This window comes from Littorina saxatilis, linkage group LG7 (assembly GCF_037325665.1).
Source record: "Littorina saxatilis isolate snail1 linkage group LG7, US_GU_Lsax_2.0, whole genome shotgun sequence".
NCBI lineage: Eukaryota > Metazoa > Mollusca > Gastropoda > Littorinimorpha > Littorinidae > Littorina > Littorina saxatilis.
The window spans coordinates 57,359,144-57,375,588 of NC_090251.1; the positions used below are offsets into that span (position 1 = coordinate 57,359,144).

The following is a 16,445-nucleotide window of genomic DNA, read 5'->3' on the forward strand; positions in this document are numbered from 1 at the left end:
AAATTCCACACCCTGTTTGTTTTAAGTGCAGAGGGTTTTTTCTTCTTGTGAATGTGCAAAACATGTCCGTTCTGCACAGGTGTTGATTGTGTGTATGTGTTCGAGTGGTAGGACACTCTTATTCCATTTAAAATCCTGTACAGACCTGTTGGGGTTTGGAGACACACTCCTTCTTGAGTGTTGCGTTGCTCCGGTATGCCTTTAAGCTTATCGAATCATGAACACAAGAAGGAAGGTTCCTTTAAAACACTGAACCCCGACCATTTCTTACATACTGGTTTCCATAGTTAGGAGGGCATCTTTAAGGAGTCTTGTTGTGGAGAAGTAGGGGCCCTCACTCCACTATCAACCCGCTCTAATCTGTGTGTTTGTGTCTGTACTGTGAAGCGGGTACGGGTGTCCATGTCACCACTGGTGTCACAACGAGAGAGGGGGAGGTTGGTTGACAGGGAAGTATTTCGCACAGCTGTCTGACAGTGCCTACTATCAGCACAGGGTGCACACGGTCTGATGTGGTTCAGTCTGTGGCTGATGTGGTTCAGTCTGTGGCTGATGTGGTTCAGTCTGTGGCTGTGTTCAAACAGCTTGCTCTTTCTGTGTACTGGGAAAATGAGAACTGAAACCATTCAGACAAAAAGTTGAAGCCCAAACTGACTACAAGGAGCTTTGTGTTTAAATTTTTCGTCAATGTGGAATCGTCACTGACAGAATCGCTGTATTTTGAAGAGAAAGAATCGACAGTGAAATCATATTGTGTGACGACAATTCCAACGTTCCAGTGCTAGTTTGGCTCACGTATGGTCAAGGAAGACATTGTCAGCATCAGCCAATGAGCTTCACACAAGTGTTGACTGTGAACATGCACACGTAAGCAAACAGGCAAACACCCTGCCGCCTTTGCAACACCATCCATCAGTTCATCATGGGAAAACCTATTGTTGAGAACGCGTGCCTTCGTCGAGTTGTGGTGCTCTACAACGCCTTCTTCTGGGTAAGTGTGTCAGTTGTCAGATGCCTGATATTGGATTGGGGGGGGGGGGGGGTACATTTTAAGAAAAAGCGGAACCTGTTTAATCAAACGATTGATAACACGAGTAAGGCGTTCTCGAGTTCTCACAGTGATTTATTAATTTCTTGAGTTGAGTTACAAATGATGACGGATGAAGATAAGGATAACAACAACGACGATAATGATGATAATAATAATGATGGTGATCACAAACACACACACACACACACACACACACACACACACACACACACACACTGACACACACACAGAAAGACACACTCACACACACACACACACACACACACACACATACACACACTCACACACACACACACACACACACACACACACTCACACACACACACATACACACACACACACTCACACTCACACACACACACACTCACACACACACACACGCACACACACACACTCACACTCACACATACACACACACACACACACACACAAGCACACACACACACACACACACACACACTCACACACACATCACACACACACACACACATCACACACCACACACACTTTAGACTTGGATTTTAAATGGAGTGGATAAATTTGACTCAGACTCGATACCTGTATTCATCGTCTGCCTGTATTCATCGTCTGCCTGTATTCATCGTCTGCCTGTATTCATCGTCTGCCTGTATTCATCGTCTGCCTGTATTCATCGTCTGCCTGTATTCATCATTATCCCTTTAGCCCTAAAGAACGCAACTTTGGCGTTTCAGTTTTGCGGTACACTTATCAGCTATAAATAGCCTACAATACGTTTTCAGCACCTCATCACCACAAACATGTTACACCTTCCCCCTCATACTTATCATGTAGCTTCCATAAGTGGGGATCAACATAACACTCGCAATGTGAGGGGAGGGAAAGGCTTCAAGGCACACTCCATCCTGTTAAAACAGGTCGGCTCGCTACCTCAAGACACACTCCTACCTGTTAAAACAGGTCGGCTCGCTACCTCAAGACACACTCCTTCCTGTTAAAACAGGTCGGCTCGCTACCTCAAGACACACTCCATCCTGTTAAAACAGGTCGGCTCGCTACCTCAAGACACACTCCATCCTGTTAAAACAGGTCGGCTCGCTACCTCAAGACACACTCCTTCCTGTTAAAACAGGTCGGCTCGCTACCTCAAGACACACTCCTTCCTGTTAAAACAGATCGGCTCGCTACCTCAAGACACACTCCTTCCTGTTAAAACAGGTCGACTCGCTACCTCAAGACACACTCCTTCCTGTTAAAACAGGTCGGCTCGCTACCTCAAGACACACTCCTTCCTGTTAAAACAGGTCGGCTCGCTACCTCAAGACACACTCCTTCCTGTTAAAACAGGTCGGCTCGCTACCTCAAGACACACTCCTTCCTGTTAAAACAGGTCGGCTCGCTACCTCAAGACACACTCCATCCTGTTAAAACAGGTCGGCTCGCTACCTCAAGACACACTCCTACCTGTTAAAACAGGTCGGCTCGCTACCTCAAGACACACTCCATCCTGTTAAAACAGGTCGGCTCGCTACCTCAAGACACACTCCTTCCTGTTAAAACAGGTCGGCTCGCTACTTCAAGACACACTCCTTCCTGTTAAAACAGGTCGGCTCGCTACCTCAAGACACACTCCTTCCTGTTAAAACAGGTCGGCTCGCTACCTCAAGACACACTCCTTCCTGTTAAAACAGGTCGGCTCGCTACCTCAAGACACACTCCTTCCTGTTAAAACAGGTCGGCTCGCTACCTCAAGACACACTCCTTCCTGTTAAAACAGGTCGGCTCGCTACCTCAAGACACACCCCTTCCTGTTAAAACAGGTCGGCTCGCTACATCAAGACACACTCCTTCCTGTTAAAACAGGTCGGCTCGCTACCTCAAGACACACTCCTTCCTGTTAAAACAGGTCGGCTCGCTACCTCAAGACACACTCCTTCCTGTTAAAACAGGTCGGCTCGCTACCTCAAGACACACTCCTTCCTGTTAAAACAGGTCGGCTCGCTACATCAAGACACACTCCTTCCTGTTAAAACAGGTCGGCTCGCTACCTCAAGACACACTCCTTCCTGTTAAAACAGGTCGGCTCGCTACCTCAAGACACACTCCTTCCTGTTAAAACAGGTCGGCTCGCTACATCAAGACACACTCCTTCCTGTTAAAACAGGTCGGCTCGCTACCTCAAGACACACTCCTTCCTGTTAAAACAGGTCGGCTCGCTACCTCAAGACACACTCCTTCCTGTTAAAACAGGTCGGCTCGCTACCTCACACCTGGCCAGGCTTTTACATGGGGTAAGATCACCTATCCGTTTGGTCACTGGTAGAAAAAAGTCAACACTCTGACTTTGATTTTAATGTGCGTGCTGTCTTCTCTCTCCCCCACTTTCCTTCGTTCTCTCTGCCTCTCGTTCTCTCTGTTCTCTCTGCCTCTCATTCTCTGCCTCTCGTTCTCTGCCTCTCGTTCTCTGCCTCTCGTTCTCTGCCTCTCGTTCTCTCTGCCTCTCGTTCTCTGCCTCTCGTTCTCTGCCTCTCGTTCTCTGCCTCTCGTTCTCTGCCTCTCGTTCTCTGCCTCTCGTTCTCTGCCTCTCGTTCTCTCTGCCTCTCGTTCTCTCTGTTCTCTCTGCCTCTCGTTCTCTCTGCCTCTCGTTCTCTCTGTTCTCTCTGCCTCTCGTTCTCTGCCTCTCGTTCTCTGCCTCTCGTTCTCTCTGCCTCTCGTTCTCTGCCTCTCGTTCTCTGCCTCTCGTTCTCTCTGCCTCTCGTTCTCTCTGTTCTCTCTGCCTCTCGTTCTCTGCCTCTCGTTCTCTCTGCCTCTCGTTCTCTGCCTCTCGTTCTCTGCCTCTCGTTCTCTCTGCCTCTCGTTCTCTGCCTCTCGTTCTCTCTGCCTCTCGTTCTCTCTGCCTCTCGTTCTCTGCCTCTCGTTCTCTCTGCCTCTCGTTCTCTCTGTTCTCTCTGCCTCTCGTTCTCTGCCTCTCGTTCTCTCTGCCTCTCGTTCTCTGCCTCTCGTTCTCTCTGCCTCTCGTTCTCTGCCTCTCGTTCTCTGCCTCTCGTTCTCTGTCTCTCGTTCTCTCTGCCTCTCGTTCTCTCTGCCTCTCGTTCTCTCTGCCTCTCGTTCTCTCTGCCTCTCGTTCTCTGCCTCTCGTTCTCTGTCTCTCGTTCTCTGCCTCTCGTTCTCTCTGCCTCTCGTTCTCTGCCTCTCGTTCTCTGCCTCTCGTTCTCTCTGCCTCTCGTTCTCTCTGTTCTCTCTGCCTCTCGTTCTCTGCCTCTCGTTCTCTGCCTCTCGTTCTCTCTGCCTCTCGTTCTCTGCCTCTCGTTCTCTGCCTCTCGTTCTCTCTGCCTCTCGTTCTCTCTGTTCTCTCTGCCTCTCGTTCTCTGCCTCTCGTTCTCTCTGCCTCTCGTTCTCTGCCTCTCGTTCTCTGCCTCTCGTTCTCTCTGCCTCTCGTTCTCTGCCTCTCGTTCTCTCTGCCTCTCGTTCTCTCTGCCTCTCGTTCTCTGCCTCTCGTTCTCTCTGCCTCTCGTTCTCTCTGTTCTCTCTGCCTCTCGTTCTCTGCCTCTCGTTCTCTCTGCCTCTCGTTCTCTGCCTCTCGTTCTCTCTGCCTCTCGTTCTCTGCCTCTCGTTCTCTGCCTCTCGTTCTCTGTCTCTCGTTCTCTCTGCCTCTCGTTCTCTCTGCCTCTCGTTCTCTCTGCCTCTCGTTCTCTCTGCCTCTCGTTCTCTGCCTCTCGTTCTCTGTCTCTCGTTCTCTGCCTCTCGTTCTCTCTGCCTCTCGTTCTCTGCCTCTCGTTCTCTGCCTCTCGTTCTCTCTGCCTCTCGTTCTCTCTGTTCTCTCTGCCTCTCGTTCTCTCTGCCTCTCGTTCTCTGCCTCTCGTTCTCTCTGCCTCTCGTTCTCTCCTCTCGTTCTCTCTGCCTCTCGTTCTCTCTGCCTCTCGTTCTCTCTGCCTCTCGTTCTCTCTGCCTCTCGTTCTCTCTGCCTCTCGTTCTCTGCCTCTCGTTCTCTCTGCCTCTCGTTCTCTCTGCCTCTCGTTCTCTCTGCCTCTCGTTCTCTGCCTCTCGTTCTCTCTGCCTCTCGTTCTCTCTGCCTCTCGTTCTCTCTGCCTCTCGTTCTCTCTGCCTCTCGTTCTCTCTGTTCCCTCTGCCTCTCGTTCTCTCTGCCTCTCGTTCTCTGCCTCTCGTTCTCTCCTCTCGTTCTCTCCTCTCGTTCTCTCTGCCTCTCGTTCTCTGCCTCTCGTTCTCTCCTCTCGTTCTCTCTGCCTCTCGTTCTCTCTGCCTCTCGTTCTCTCTGTTCTCTCTGCCTCTCGTTCTCTCTGTTCTCTCTGTTCTCTCTGCCTCTCGTTCTCTGCCTCTCGTTCTCTCCTCTCGTTCTCTCTGCCTCTCGTTCTCTCTGCCTCTCGTTCTCTCTGTTCTCTCTGCCTCTCGTTCTCTCTGCCTCTCGTTCTCTGCCTCTCGTTCTCTCTGCCTCTCGTTCTCTGCCTCTCGTTCTCTGCCTCTCGTTCTCTCTGCCTCTCGTTCTCTCTGTTCTCTCTGCCTCTCGTTCTCTCTGCCACTCGTTCTCTCTGCCTCTCGTTCTCTCTGCCTCTCGTTCTCTCTGTTCTCTCTGCCTCTCGTTCTCTGCCTCTCGTTCTCTCTGCCTCTCGTTCTCTCTGTTCTCTCTGCCTCTCGTTCTCTCTGCCTCTCGTTCTCTCTGCCTCTCGTTCTCTCTGCCTCTCGTTCTCTCTGCCTCTCGTTCTCTCCTCTCGTTCTCTCTGCCTCTCGTTCTCTCTGCCTCTCGTTCTCTCCTCTCGTTCTCTCTGCCTCTCGTTCTCTCTGCCTCTCGTTCTCTCCTCTCGTTCTCTCTGCCTCTCGTTCTCTCTGCCTCTCGTTCTCTCCTCTCGTTCTCTCTGCCTCTCGTTCTCTCCTCTCGTTCTCTCTGCCTCTCGTTCTCTGCCTCTCGTTCTCTCTGCCTCTCGTTCTCTCCTCTCGTTCTCTCTGCCTCTCGTTCTCTCTGCCTCTCGTTCTCTCCTCTCGTTCTCTGCCTCTCGTTCTCTCTGCCTCTCGTTCTCTCCTCTCGTTCTCTGCCTCTCGTTCTCTCTGCCTCTCGTTCTCTCTGCCTCTCGTTCTCTCTGCCTCTCGTTCTCTCTGCCTCTCGTTCTCTCCTCTCGTTCTCTCTGCCTCTCGTTCTCTCTGCCTCTCGTTCTCTCTTATTCGACAATTGTCCTTTTCTCGCAGTCAACTTTGTGCAGACTCTCTTCGGTGTCCGAACACCCCCGTCCGTGTGCACACATGCGCACGAAGAAGATCCCAAGCAACAGTCTCAGGGCTTGGAAAACACGAAGACATGCATGCATCATCTCTCGTCTCTGATTATCATGATCGTATTTCGATACTTTGCCGAGACAACCCCAATGCTAGTGTGTCGAAGGAGACAGCCACAGCGGGCTTGTTCGAGTCAAAGTATCACACCATATCTTCAGCATATTACCAATACCTGTCCCAATATAGGCCAACTGGTCTAAGAGGACGTTCAACCCTAATAGTCAGTCAACTGTCCTTCTCGCTCTCTCTTCTTCTCATCCCCTGTCTTGTGCTACCAAGATATATCTGTACTTTGTCAAACACTTCAAGGGCTACATAGGACCATTATTTATGTGCTTCATGTCAACATGTTGATGGGTTTATTTTCATGTCCGTAATGATAATTGTTCACAGTCATGTTTCTTAAACGCCTCACATTGATGTGCTTGGCAACCTAAAAAGAAAAGCACAAAAAACACTCTGACTGCTTGCTGATGTGAGTTGGTATCTATTTTATGAATTCATTTCTTTAAAACAAAATCTTTTTTAAAGAAATAAAACACTAGTGTCTTTTACGAAATAAAAAAATAATAAAAAACATTGCCACTGTTTACTGAGAGTACCGAGTGTGTTGAATGTTGGTACGGAGGGATGGTTTTCTGGAGGTGACGAGTCGAACTACACGGGAAGGTCTCTGCCTTTAAAGGACGGAAAAAAAGGGGCGAGGAAAAGAGTAAGCCATCGTGTCCGTTACTGATATGAGTTGTCGTAGTCCTCCCAACAAGCCATCATTGGCCGACTGTCCGTGGAGTGTTGCGTTGCCAAGTGCGCTGAGTATACACCGCTACTTCCCAGCTTCCGTGTGTCGCCACAACAAACCTCCTGGGGCCGCAGATTGAATGAGAGAGCGCTGAATCAGATGGAAAACGGAGAACGGGAAAAGAGGCCACATCAGTAAATAAATAAATAATTAAAAGCATGCATGCATAAATATATGTCAATAGATATAAAGAGGAATAAATAAATAAGTTGCAGTTTGAATAGGAGGAACGATGCAGCAGCAACTCTAGTAAATGCAGAGGCAAGAAAACGGTCAGTCAGACAGACGGCAGACAGAAAGACAGACAGACAGACAGATAGATAGAGTGGCAGTGAAAAATAAATGAGACGACCCGCGAAGAAGAACAAAAAGAACAACAGCAACAAATAAACAAACAAAAACCAAAACCCAAGAAGGAGAATAGACCAAAAACGAAAACCAAATTGTGTAACTTTATTATCATTAGTCACAGCCCAACAGGTGTTTAATTGTCGACTGACCTAATTCATGAGCCGAGCAAAAGGAAGAAGGCTTTGAGCCCTTGTTTACCTGTGCCCGATTTACACCTGTGTTTTGACGCTAAATACCGGTTGTTTCAGCGATAAGGAGGGGAAGGGATGCACCAACAGATTCTCGACTTGTCTCATAAGAGAGTTTTTTCGAGCTGAGTCAAATTGGGTTTGGGTCAACTAAAGATCAACATGGGGTCACAATGATGTAGATGCAAAAAGAGACAGACAGACAGAAACAGGCGACACACGCGTACTCATACACACACACACACACACACACACTCACACACACACACACACACACACGCGCACACACACACGCACGCACGCACAGACACACACACACACACACACACACGCACACGCACACACACACACGCACGCACGCACAGACACACACACACGCACACACACACACGCACGCACGCACGCACAGACACACACACACACACACACGCACGCACACACACACACACACACACACACACACACACACACACACACACACACGACAATCACTATTTTCTGCTGTTCTTGAGTTTAATAGAAAAAGAAAAGTATTCTTACATCACATGCATCGGTCAAAACAAAGCATGCTGTACAATTGAACAAACGTGCACAGCTAACGTGAAAGTATGAACTGCATCAACCCGGTTTATGAGACATCAACCCGTTTTCCTATAATAACATCCATGTCACAGTCTTCCCATCCTCAAAGGCACGCTCCATCTCGTGAAAACAGCGCGACTCACCATCTGACATGTGGCCAGGTTTGTACATGGGATAAGACCATCCCTCCACTTAGACAAATACCGAAAATCAACACCCTAAATGCTTGCTGTTGTTAATTGAAATTGTTGATGAATTAAATCATCCACACACACACACACACACACACACACACACACACACACACACACACACACACACACACACACACTCCACTGTGCACAGAGAGTAGCCAGGCTGTTTCATTTCTGGTAGGTGACCAAGTGGAGGGATGGTCTTGTCCCACGTCAAACTGACCGGATCTAGGACGGTGAAGGAGAAGGACAGTGCCTTTAACCAGATCGTGCAAACACTCCTCCACGCCATTTACACCGGTCGGCGATTGTCCAGACTCCAACTGGACGCAGACCGGACACTGTTGGCGGGGAGATAGGAAGGCATATCATGTAAACTGGGCTTTCATGAAGTCCCGCATGGTCAGTCCATCGTCTGCGTGATGCCGGTTTGACTGGTCCAGTTACTGTGCGACGTGTGGCTTTGCTTGGAATGTAGACATGGAGAGAGCACTACAGTCCGTCTGTGAGAAAAGGCTGTAATTGCTTGCGGGATCATTTTGTAGTATTAGACCCATGAAAAACAGATACAGGTGAAATGATTAGAGGAATTAGAGGAATTAGAGGAATTAGTAATTTTGCGTTTTACTCAATCATGGTCCTGCAGTGGCTGGATCTGAGGGCGGTCCTGGGTTCACGAAGCCCCTCCCCCCCCCCCCCCCCCCTTACTGTGACCCGGCAAATGTACCTTTTTTTCTCCCAAAATACCCCTCGGCCAAACGCAAAATGTCAACAGCATCTAGGGCCACTTCCAACTAGGCATGCTATACTTTCGCCAAATCCTAGCGTTTCTCGCGGTGAGAAGTTCTCAAGAAACGCTATTTCCTCGCCACACTCGCTTCTCACTCGCCAAGTCTGGCGGCTGAGAAACAAACACAAAACGGCACCATACCAAGACAGATAAAGACGCAACATTTAGTGTCAACATCGCGAATAACACAAAACGGCACCATACCAAGACAGATAAAGACGCAACATTTAGTGTCAACATCGCGAATAACACAAAACGGCACCATACCAAGACAGATAAAGACGCAACATTTAGTGTCAACATCGCGAATAACACAAAACGGCACCATACCAAGACAGCTACAGACGCAACATTTAGTGTCAACATCGCGAATAACACATTAAATGGCAATATCACTTTCCATCTTACTTGTAAAGTCGCCGCTAGGCTGCGCATGTATCGGTATCATATCTCATTACACTTGGTTTTTTAAAACCTGAATCCATCTTTCTTTTGATTGCAATGCTCTTGTGTGCAGATAACGGGTCCAGGCATGATAGGGATGGGTATATGGCTGCTTATTGTCTTAGATGACTACAACCCGGTGTTGGACAGGGAAGAGTTCGCTGTCCCTGCCTACATCGTCACCTCGGCAGGGGGCGCTTCGGTGCTAGCGGGACTGTTGGGATGTCTCGGCGGTCTCAACCAAAACAGACGTCTGCTTGTTTTGGTATGTGAAAAAAAACCTGAGAATCAATGATTGACTTTTAAAAAAGAAAAGTTTTTGATTTATTTCCTATTCAGAAATGATGAAACATAAAGGAATAATATGCAGATGTGGTGAAAGTAAGATTATTGATGGTGCTAAATTTGTATAATAAGTTATAGTTATTATTTCTACGTCGACGATTTGATACTGTATGTCAAAGACCTTCTTGCGTTCGTATGTATGTCTCTGGTTCGATCAACACGCGAAAGTGGGTTACTTCATATATTTGTGTGTGTCTGTGTGTGTGTGTGTGTGTGTCTGTGTGTGTGTGTGTGGCATAATTGGTGGCTTGTGCTTATTTTGCTTCATGATCTTTTTCTTACGTGGTGCAGCACTGACAAAAAATCATGAAAACCGTATTTTCATTTATTTTCATTCCCTGCATTCAAGGATGCAATACATAATTTGGCTATGTTAATTTCTTAATGTGTTTTTTTTTATTGACGATATCTAAATTGTTTGTTCCTGATGAAGCTTACATAAGCAAAAATTCTTACTGTCTTGTGCTGTTCTTGTATTGGTGAGTACAGATATCTTTTCTTTTTTAACTTTCTTGACGATGTTATGAATGGAAGCAATGAATGAAGTATATTTATTTGAATGTGGTGATGTGGTTTTTGTCTTTGTTAGTATTCTGTGCTGCTGGTGCTTGTGTGTGCGATGGAAGTGACGGCTACGGTCTTGTGCTTTCTCACCTACGACAAGGTAAATATCTCACCTTTTTTATTTGTTCTTTTTTTTATCACAATACTTATAATGTAGAGTCCCCTCCCAAAATTCCAAGTAAGATTCCCAAATACCCGGAAAGCCTGGCGCATATTTTTTCAATTTTAGACTGTGAAAAAAAATCACTCTATTTTTTTTACAAGTTCGTTTTTTTCTAAAAAAACATATTGTATAGTATATTGCTAAATGCTAGCTTAAACTACCAATTGCTTCACGTTTAAATTTCTTTACATAAGGTTAAGCTATTTCAAACATAATGTGGTTTTACGTGACCCATGTAACACAAATGTGGTTTTACTATTTGGTGATTGAACCTGCAACTCCAAACGGCCGTCCATTGTTTTCAGGCAGACGCAAAACTAGGCGTGATGCTGAACAACACAGTGCAAGAATATTCCAAAAAAGATATTTCACAAGTGATGGATTCAATACACAAAGAGGTAAGAAGATGTTAAAGGGATAATACATAAGAAAAGAGGCCCTCAGATCGCTTCCAAAGTTATAAGCCTGACACTGTCCGGGTATGTATCGCCTGTGACTGATTTTCAAACATTATCCACGGAAAGATTCCATATTATCTGAGTAAATATCTGTAATGATACAACATTTTACCGGAAGTACGTCTCGTATGTAAGCATCAGATCCTGAAAGTTTCGAAGAGATCCACCAAGTCATTACCGAAATACAGGGCTTTTTCTCATGGTACCCATCAAAATTGACGCAAAAACCTCCCTTTTTCACTGCTTATACAATCGACACCTACATCAGTGGGAATAGCATGACACAAGAAATACGCAAGAAAGCCACACACACACACACACACACACACACACACACACGCACGCACGCACGCACGCACGCACGCACGCACGCACGCACGCACGCACGCACGCACGCACGCACGCACGCACGCACGCACGCACACACACACACACACACACACACACACACACACACACACACACACACACACACAAACTAGCAAGTTCTGGACAGATAATTGATTTGGCTTTCTCCTCGTATGTAAAAATTGCCAAGTTGTGCATATTCTGAATTTTCGTCGATTTTTTTGTTTGTTGGTACCTTACATTTTTGTCAGGTCTATTTTGGGGGTATCCTTACTTTGGCGGCTGTCACGTGACCCTTGTAAAAGAAATCTTTTAACCAAAATGCGTGCCAGATAGCCAAGTGGAGCGCCGTTAATGGCTTATAAAGTTTTAATGAAATGACACGGGCATGAATGTTTGTATTTGGGGTACGAAACTAATGAATGATTTAAGCCATAAATGTATGTCCTCGCCATCATTACAATACGTATCTATTTTGCTAAATTGATTATTAGTATACCAATCAATCATCCTGAACTCAGGTCAAAATGAGTTCCTTCCCTTCGGGTCTCATTTATCCCTGACAGGATGCCTTTGTTTTCCTTCTCTGGAGAGGAAATCGATTTTTTTTTTTAACATATTTAGAGCTTTTCGTAATGTGTTATTGATTTAAGCAGATTCGCAATCGTCGATAATGATGTTTCATGGTGTTGTGTAATTTTTTAATTACAAAGGAATTGTTATGTAAGACAGTTTCAAGCGAGCTATCTTTCGCGGATGTATTTACTGTGCAAACAACTCTAAATATGGCAAAAGTGTCACGTGATAATCAATTTTGTCACGTGATCATAACAAAATGGCTACGGAGCGGACGATACTTTTTCCGTAACCAGTTGGGAGTGATGCAACAATATCACGGTCTCCTTCCCACAGCAGTCTCAAAATTTCGACTTGTTTTGACCTTAGAACGATGTCTCTATCATATCTGTGAAGAACAGAACGGAAATCACTGTCGAAGTCAGTCATTCGGAAATCGATTTCGTTTTTTATCAGAAACATTAGCGAAAAACATACGGAAGATAACTCTGTAGTCTTGTTTTGATAGATTTCGGCTTTTAGCTCCGCTTCTTTCCCCTTCCTCTGCAAAGTAACTTACTATGCATCCTGTTAGAGAGACATGAGCGATAGCGTGGACCGATGATTATCAGAATGATCAATCAATGTAAAGGAAACCTCCGCTTGAGTTGTAAAAAAAATAACACTTTAATTTCCACAGTATTCCTGCTGTGGTGCTAACAGCTACAGTGACTGGTTAACGGCACCATTCTACACCAGCGTTATAGCACCTTCAAGCCTTTCCCGCCAGGTGGCGCCTTACTCGTGTTGTGTCATACGTCACAACAACACGGGCTGTAACCTTGGCAACGCTGATGGAAGTTTATCACATCCAAATCTGCTTTATCAAACGGTGAGAACGATGATTACATATATCGTATATATGATTTGTTATATATTGCACATATTTTTCAGCTCCATTGATCGCCTAGAGAAGCCTCTCGTGGGGCATTAAATATCTTTCATAAATTATTCATTGAAAAAAACTGTTCACTGGAGTGTTATGATATATATAGGCTACTCAACGGCAACAGATAGTCGCAAACGTAGTATCCAACGCAATGGATTCTTACTTTGAAGGCCATTTAACTACGGATTGCACGTGAATATATGTGGTCTTTGTGTCTAAAACCAACTCAGTGAACGGCCGAATTTGCATAACACGGATTTCTGGATTTTTGGACACATTTTCAATTAAAAATATTCAGTAAATAATGCATGTAGAGCAGAACAGAGCGGTTCTCATGAAATGAAGTGAGCTAGCTTTATGTGTGCTGACAAAGATGCAAGAATTCATTTTAAATCAGACATGATAATCGAAGCCTCAAGTAAGTTAGTTTGACAAGCGAACAGTGCCGTTTTCTGAGTGAGGTTTCTGTGTGCAGGGATGCAAGGAGGCGCTGGTTGACTGGCTCCAACACATCTACGTCATCGCTGGTTGGTCTTCTTCGGGCGTAGCGGCCACCTTGGTAAGAGGGGAAACTGACGATGTTCGGAAATAACTGTCAAGTTGTTATGGGTTTGTAAACTTTGACTTTCACTTGTTTCCATAAAAACACTGAGGTGGCAAGCCTACTATGTCAAGTGAAGCTTGGCTCGATGTGTCTACGGAAAAGCAAGGACGAAATAAGGGAAAGCAGCTCTTCCAAAACCCGGATAGAAAAAGCCGACAGTGTTATTTCCGGAATTCTCTAGCATATCACCACATGATACTTGTCCCTCATAGAAAATTACCTGTGAGGACGTAAAGCCCCAAATTCTGTTCTCTTCCTGAATTGGTCTATTGAGTGAGAGAGCTTATGGGCTGTTTCGAGATCATCAATAGTTGGTACGGGTGGAGCCGTTTAGGAACATCCAAACGACTGATTGATGTATTGCGCGGGGGTCAGATTGATAGACCCAAGTCCCCATCGCCTGTGACCACCTTCCCAGAAGCTACTTTCCACTCTCTATAGTCACACTCGGAGAGCATTTGTATGCACCATTCGAGACATACCCACTCAGTTTTGCACACTAGAAAGAGCATGGGCACCCACGGTCTGCAACGCTTGTGTACCCTTAGAATCTTGTGTCAGATCACATTTTCAACAATCGATGTGTCCTCTTTAAGGGCTGTTTTCTTTCCAGAAGAAACTTCGAGATACGTGAAATGTTGTGTCATCGCCGATGAAAGATTGCAGTGTGTATACGTCATTGTAAATATCATGAGGCATTGTCAGGAGCTGGGAGTTCTAAGGACTTTCAGAACACCCCACGTATGTAAGGCAGAAGGACCAACAGAATGTCTGACAGGCAGACAAACGGACGGACGGACGATTGACAGACAGATTGACCGACAGACAAACACAAAATCAGACAGACAGACAGACAGACAGACAGACAGACAGACAGACAGAGTCTTTCACGTTGGTTGGAATGTGACCATGATTTGTGTGTGTTGCAGGTATTAGCGCTGTCAGCAGTGTGCTGCTTGAAACACGCACTATCAGACCTGTACAGCTGATGCTGTGTGCACACGTACAACTCAATACCTCTTCCTTCATGTCAGACTGACGTGGCGCACCGTGGCCTGTTTTGTGTACTGGCGGATTCCTCTCTTTGTTGTTTGCTTATTAAATCCGAAAAACAAATAGACTGCTAACGTTCCAAAATTCAGATTAAAAAACCCCAAGCAAGGTTTGTTATAGGAACGTCTAATTGTGACACATAAATGCACGTTTAATAGTGACACATAAATGCACGTTTAATAGTGACACATAAATGCACGTTTCTTCTTCTTCTTCTTCAGCGTTCCAGAATTTTCTGGTTACGTGTGAGCTCGTTTGCCCATTTGGGTTCCCCACACTATACTCTGAGAGCAGAGTCAGCTCACTCCGCTTTCGTTGAGTAGGTATGCTGGGTATTTTCGTGTTTCCATAATCCACCGAACTCCGACATGGATTACAGGATCTTTTCCGTGCGCACTTGGTCTTGTGCTTGCGTGTACACACGAAGGGGGTTAAGTCACTAGCAGGTCTGCACATAAGTTGACCTGGGAGATCGGAAAAATCTCCACTCTTAACACAGCAGGCGGCAGCGACCGGGATTCGAACTCACGACCTCCCGATTAGGAGGCCGACGTCTTACCACCACGCCACTGCGCCCGTCAAATGCACGTTTAATAGTGACACATAAACTGAATGCACGTTTAATAGTGACACTTATTCCCCCCTCTGCTTCTTTACCTCTGTAAACTTGTAGAGCTAGTTATTTTTCGATAATGACCCAGCAACCAAACAAATAACGAGCCAGCAACAGCCTGAATCCTCGATAGTGCAATGGGTTGAGAAGCTGTTCTGTTTTGGTACTACTTTTGCGACTGAAAAGTTCCGAACGCTCTATACGTACGAAATATACATCTCTGGAGCAAACAATACAAACATACCGCATTTAAATTAACAACTACAGGCCTGAACACATGAATCTCCATATAAAATCCATGAGTTAGGTTGTTTTCTGAATCTAGATCTGCCGTGCACACACCGTTCATCACAAGCAAATTCCCAAGGCAAGTAACTCATACTTTTGCCGACAAGAGTAGTTCCCCTTCTTTTGACGCAGTTTCTTCGACAACACTGACTGCAATCCGACGGTCAGTTTTCAACAATATTTCATTTTATAAACAGATCACACGCAACCAAATGCACACATCTCATCAATTTAAACAACATAAAGCGGTTTCATACACTATTTTCCCCAGAAAACTGAACTTCATACAGTAATTAACGTTGGAACACGGGTGCAAAAGTTCGTCTGCTAGTCCCATTTGACGAAAGAACATTATGCTAAACGATACTAAAACATAAACAGAACACACAATATCTGCCTTTACCGCCACAGCAGAATAACAGCATATCTGTGTACTTGATTTTAGTCTAAAACAGGGAAACTGACAAGAAGTGTTAACAGAATGGAATGATTTGCACAGAACTATACAACCGCGCATTAATCGATCGCCTGCGCAGGTTGACTGGTTGAGGGATTCGGATTCGATCAAACTTTCGCACAAAAACTCCTGTTTTCTTTGAATAACTGAAGAAAGGAGGAATAAAGAGGTTACACACCTCGTCTCAGTGATTATTAAAAATAATGGTCTCAGTTCGCGGTCATGAAAAAGCTCGCTGAAGCTCGCATTTTTCATGATCCGCTAACTTCGACCATTATTATATTTAGTCAAGTTTTGACTAAATATTTTAACATCGAGGGGGAATCGAAACGAGGGTCGTGGTGTATGTGCGTCTGTCTGTCTGTCTGTGTGTGTGTGTGTGTG

General features: G+C 45.7%; 1 protein-coding gene across 1 annotated transcript; it reads left to right on the top strand.

The window, feature by feature from the left end:
* The first annotated feature begins 412 nt into the window (after window positions 1-412).
* Window positions 413-15,047, top strand: LOC138971877 (CD151 antigen-like). Its single transcript, XM_070344713.1, has 7 exons — window positions 413-991; window positions 9,738-9,929; window positions 10,599-10,673; window positions 11,042-11,134; window positions 12,798-12,989; window positions 13,522-13,605; window positions 14,580-15,047. The coding sequence occupies exons 1-7, from the start codon at window positions 923-925 to the stop codon at window positions 14,637-14,639; spliced, it is 765 nt and encodes a 254-aa protein (XP_070200814.1). The 5' UTR covers window positions 413-922; the 3' UTR covers window positions 14,640-15,047.
* The last annotated feature ends 1,398 nt before the right edge of the window (window positions 15,048-16,445 follow it).

Bases quoted from the DNA above. Each gene is read 5' to 3' on its own strand.
- LOC138971877 (XM_070344713.1), top strand. From the start codon at position 923: ATGGGAAAACCTATTGTTGAGAACGCGTGCCTTCGTCGAGTTGTGGTG. The intron at 10,674-11,041 runs GTAAATATCTCA...CATTGTTTTCAG, and splicing joins GCTTTCTCACCTACGACAAG to GCAGACGCAAAACTAGGCGT. The intron at 11,135-12,797 runs GTAAGAAGATGT...TAATTTCCACAG, and splicing joins TGGATTCAATACACAAAGAG to TATTCCTGCTGTGGTGCTAA.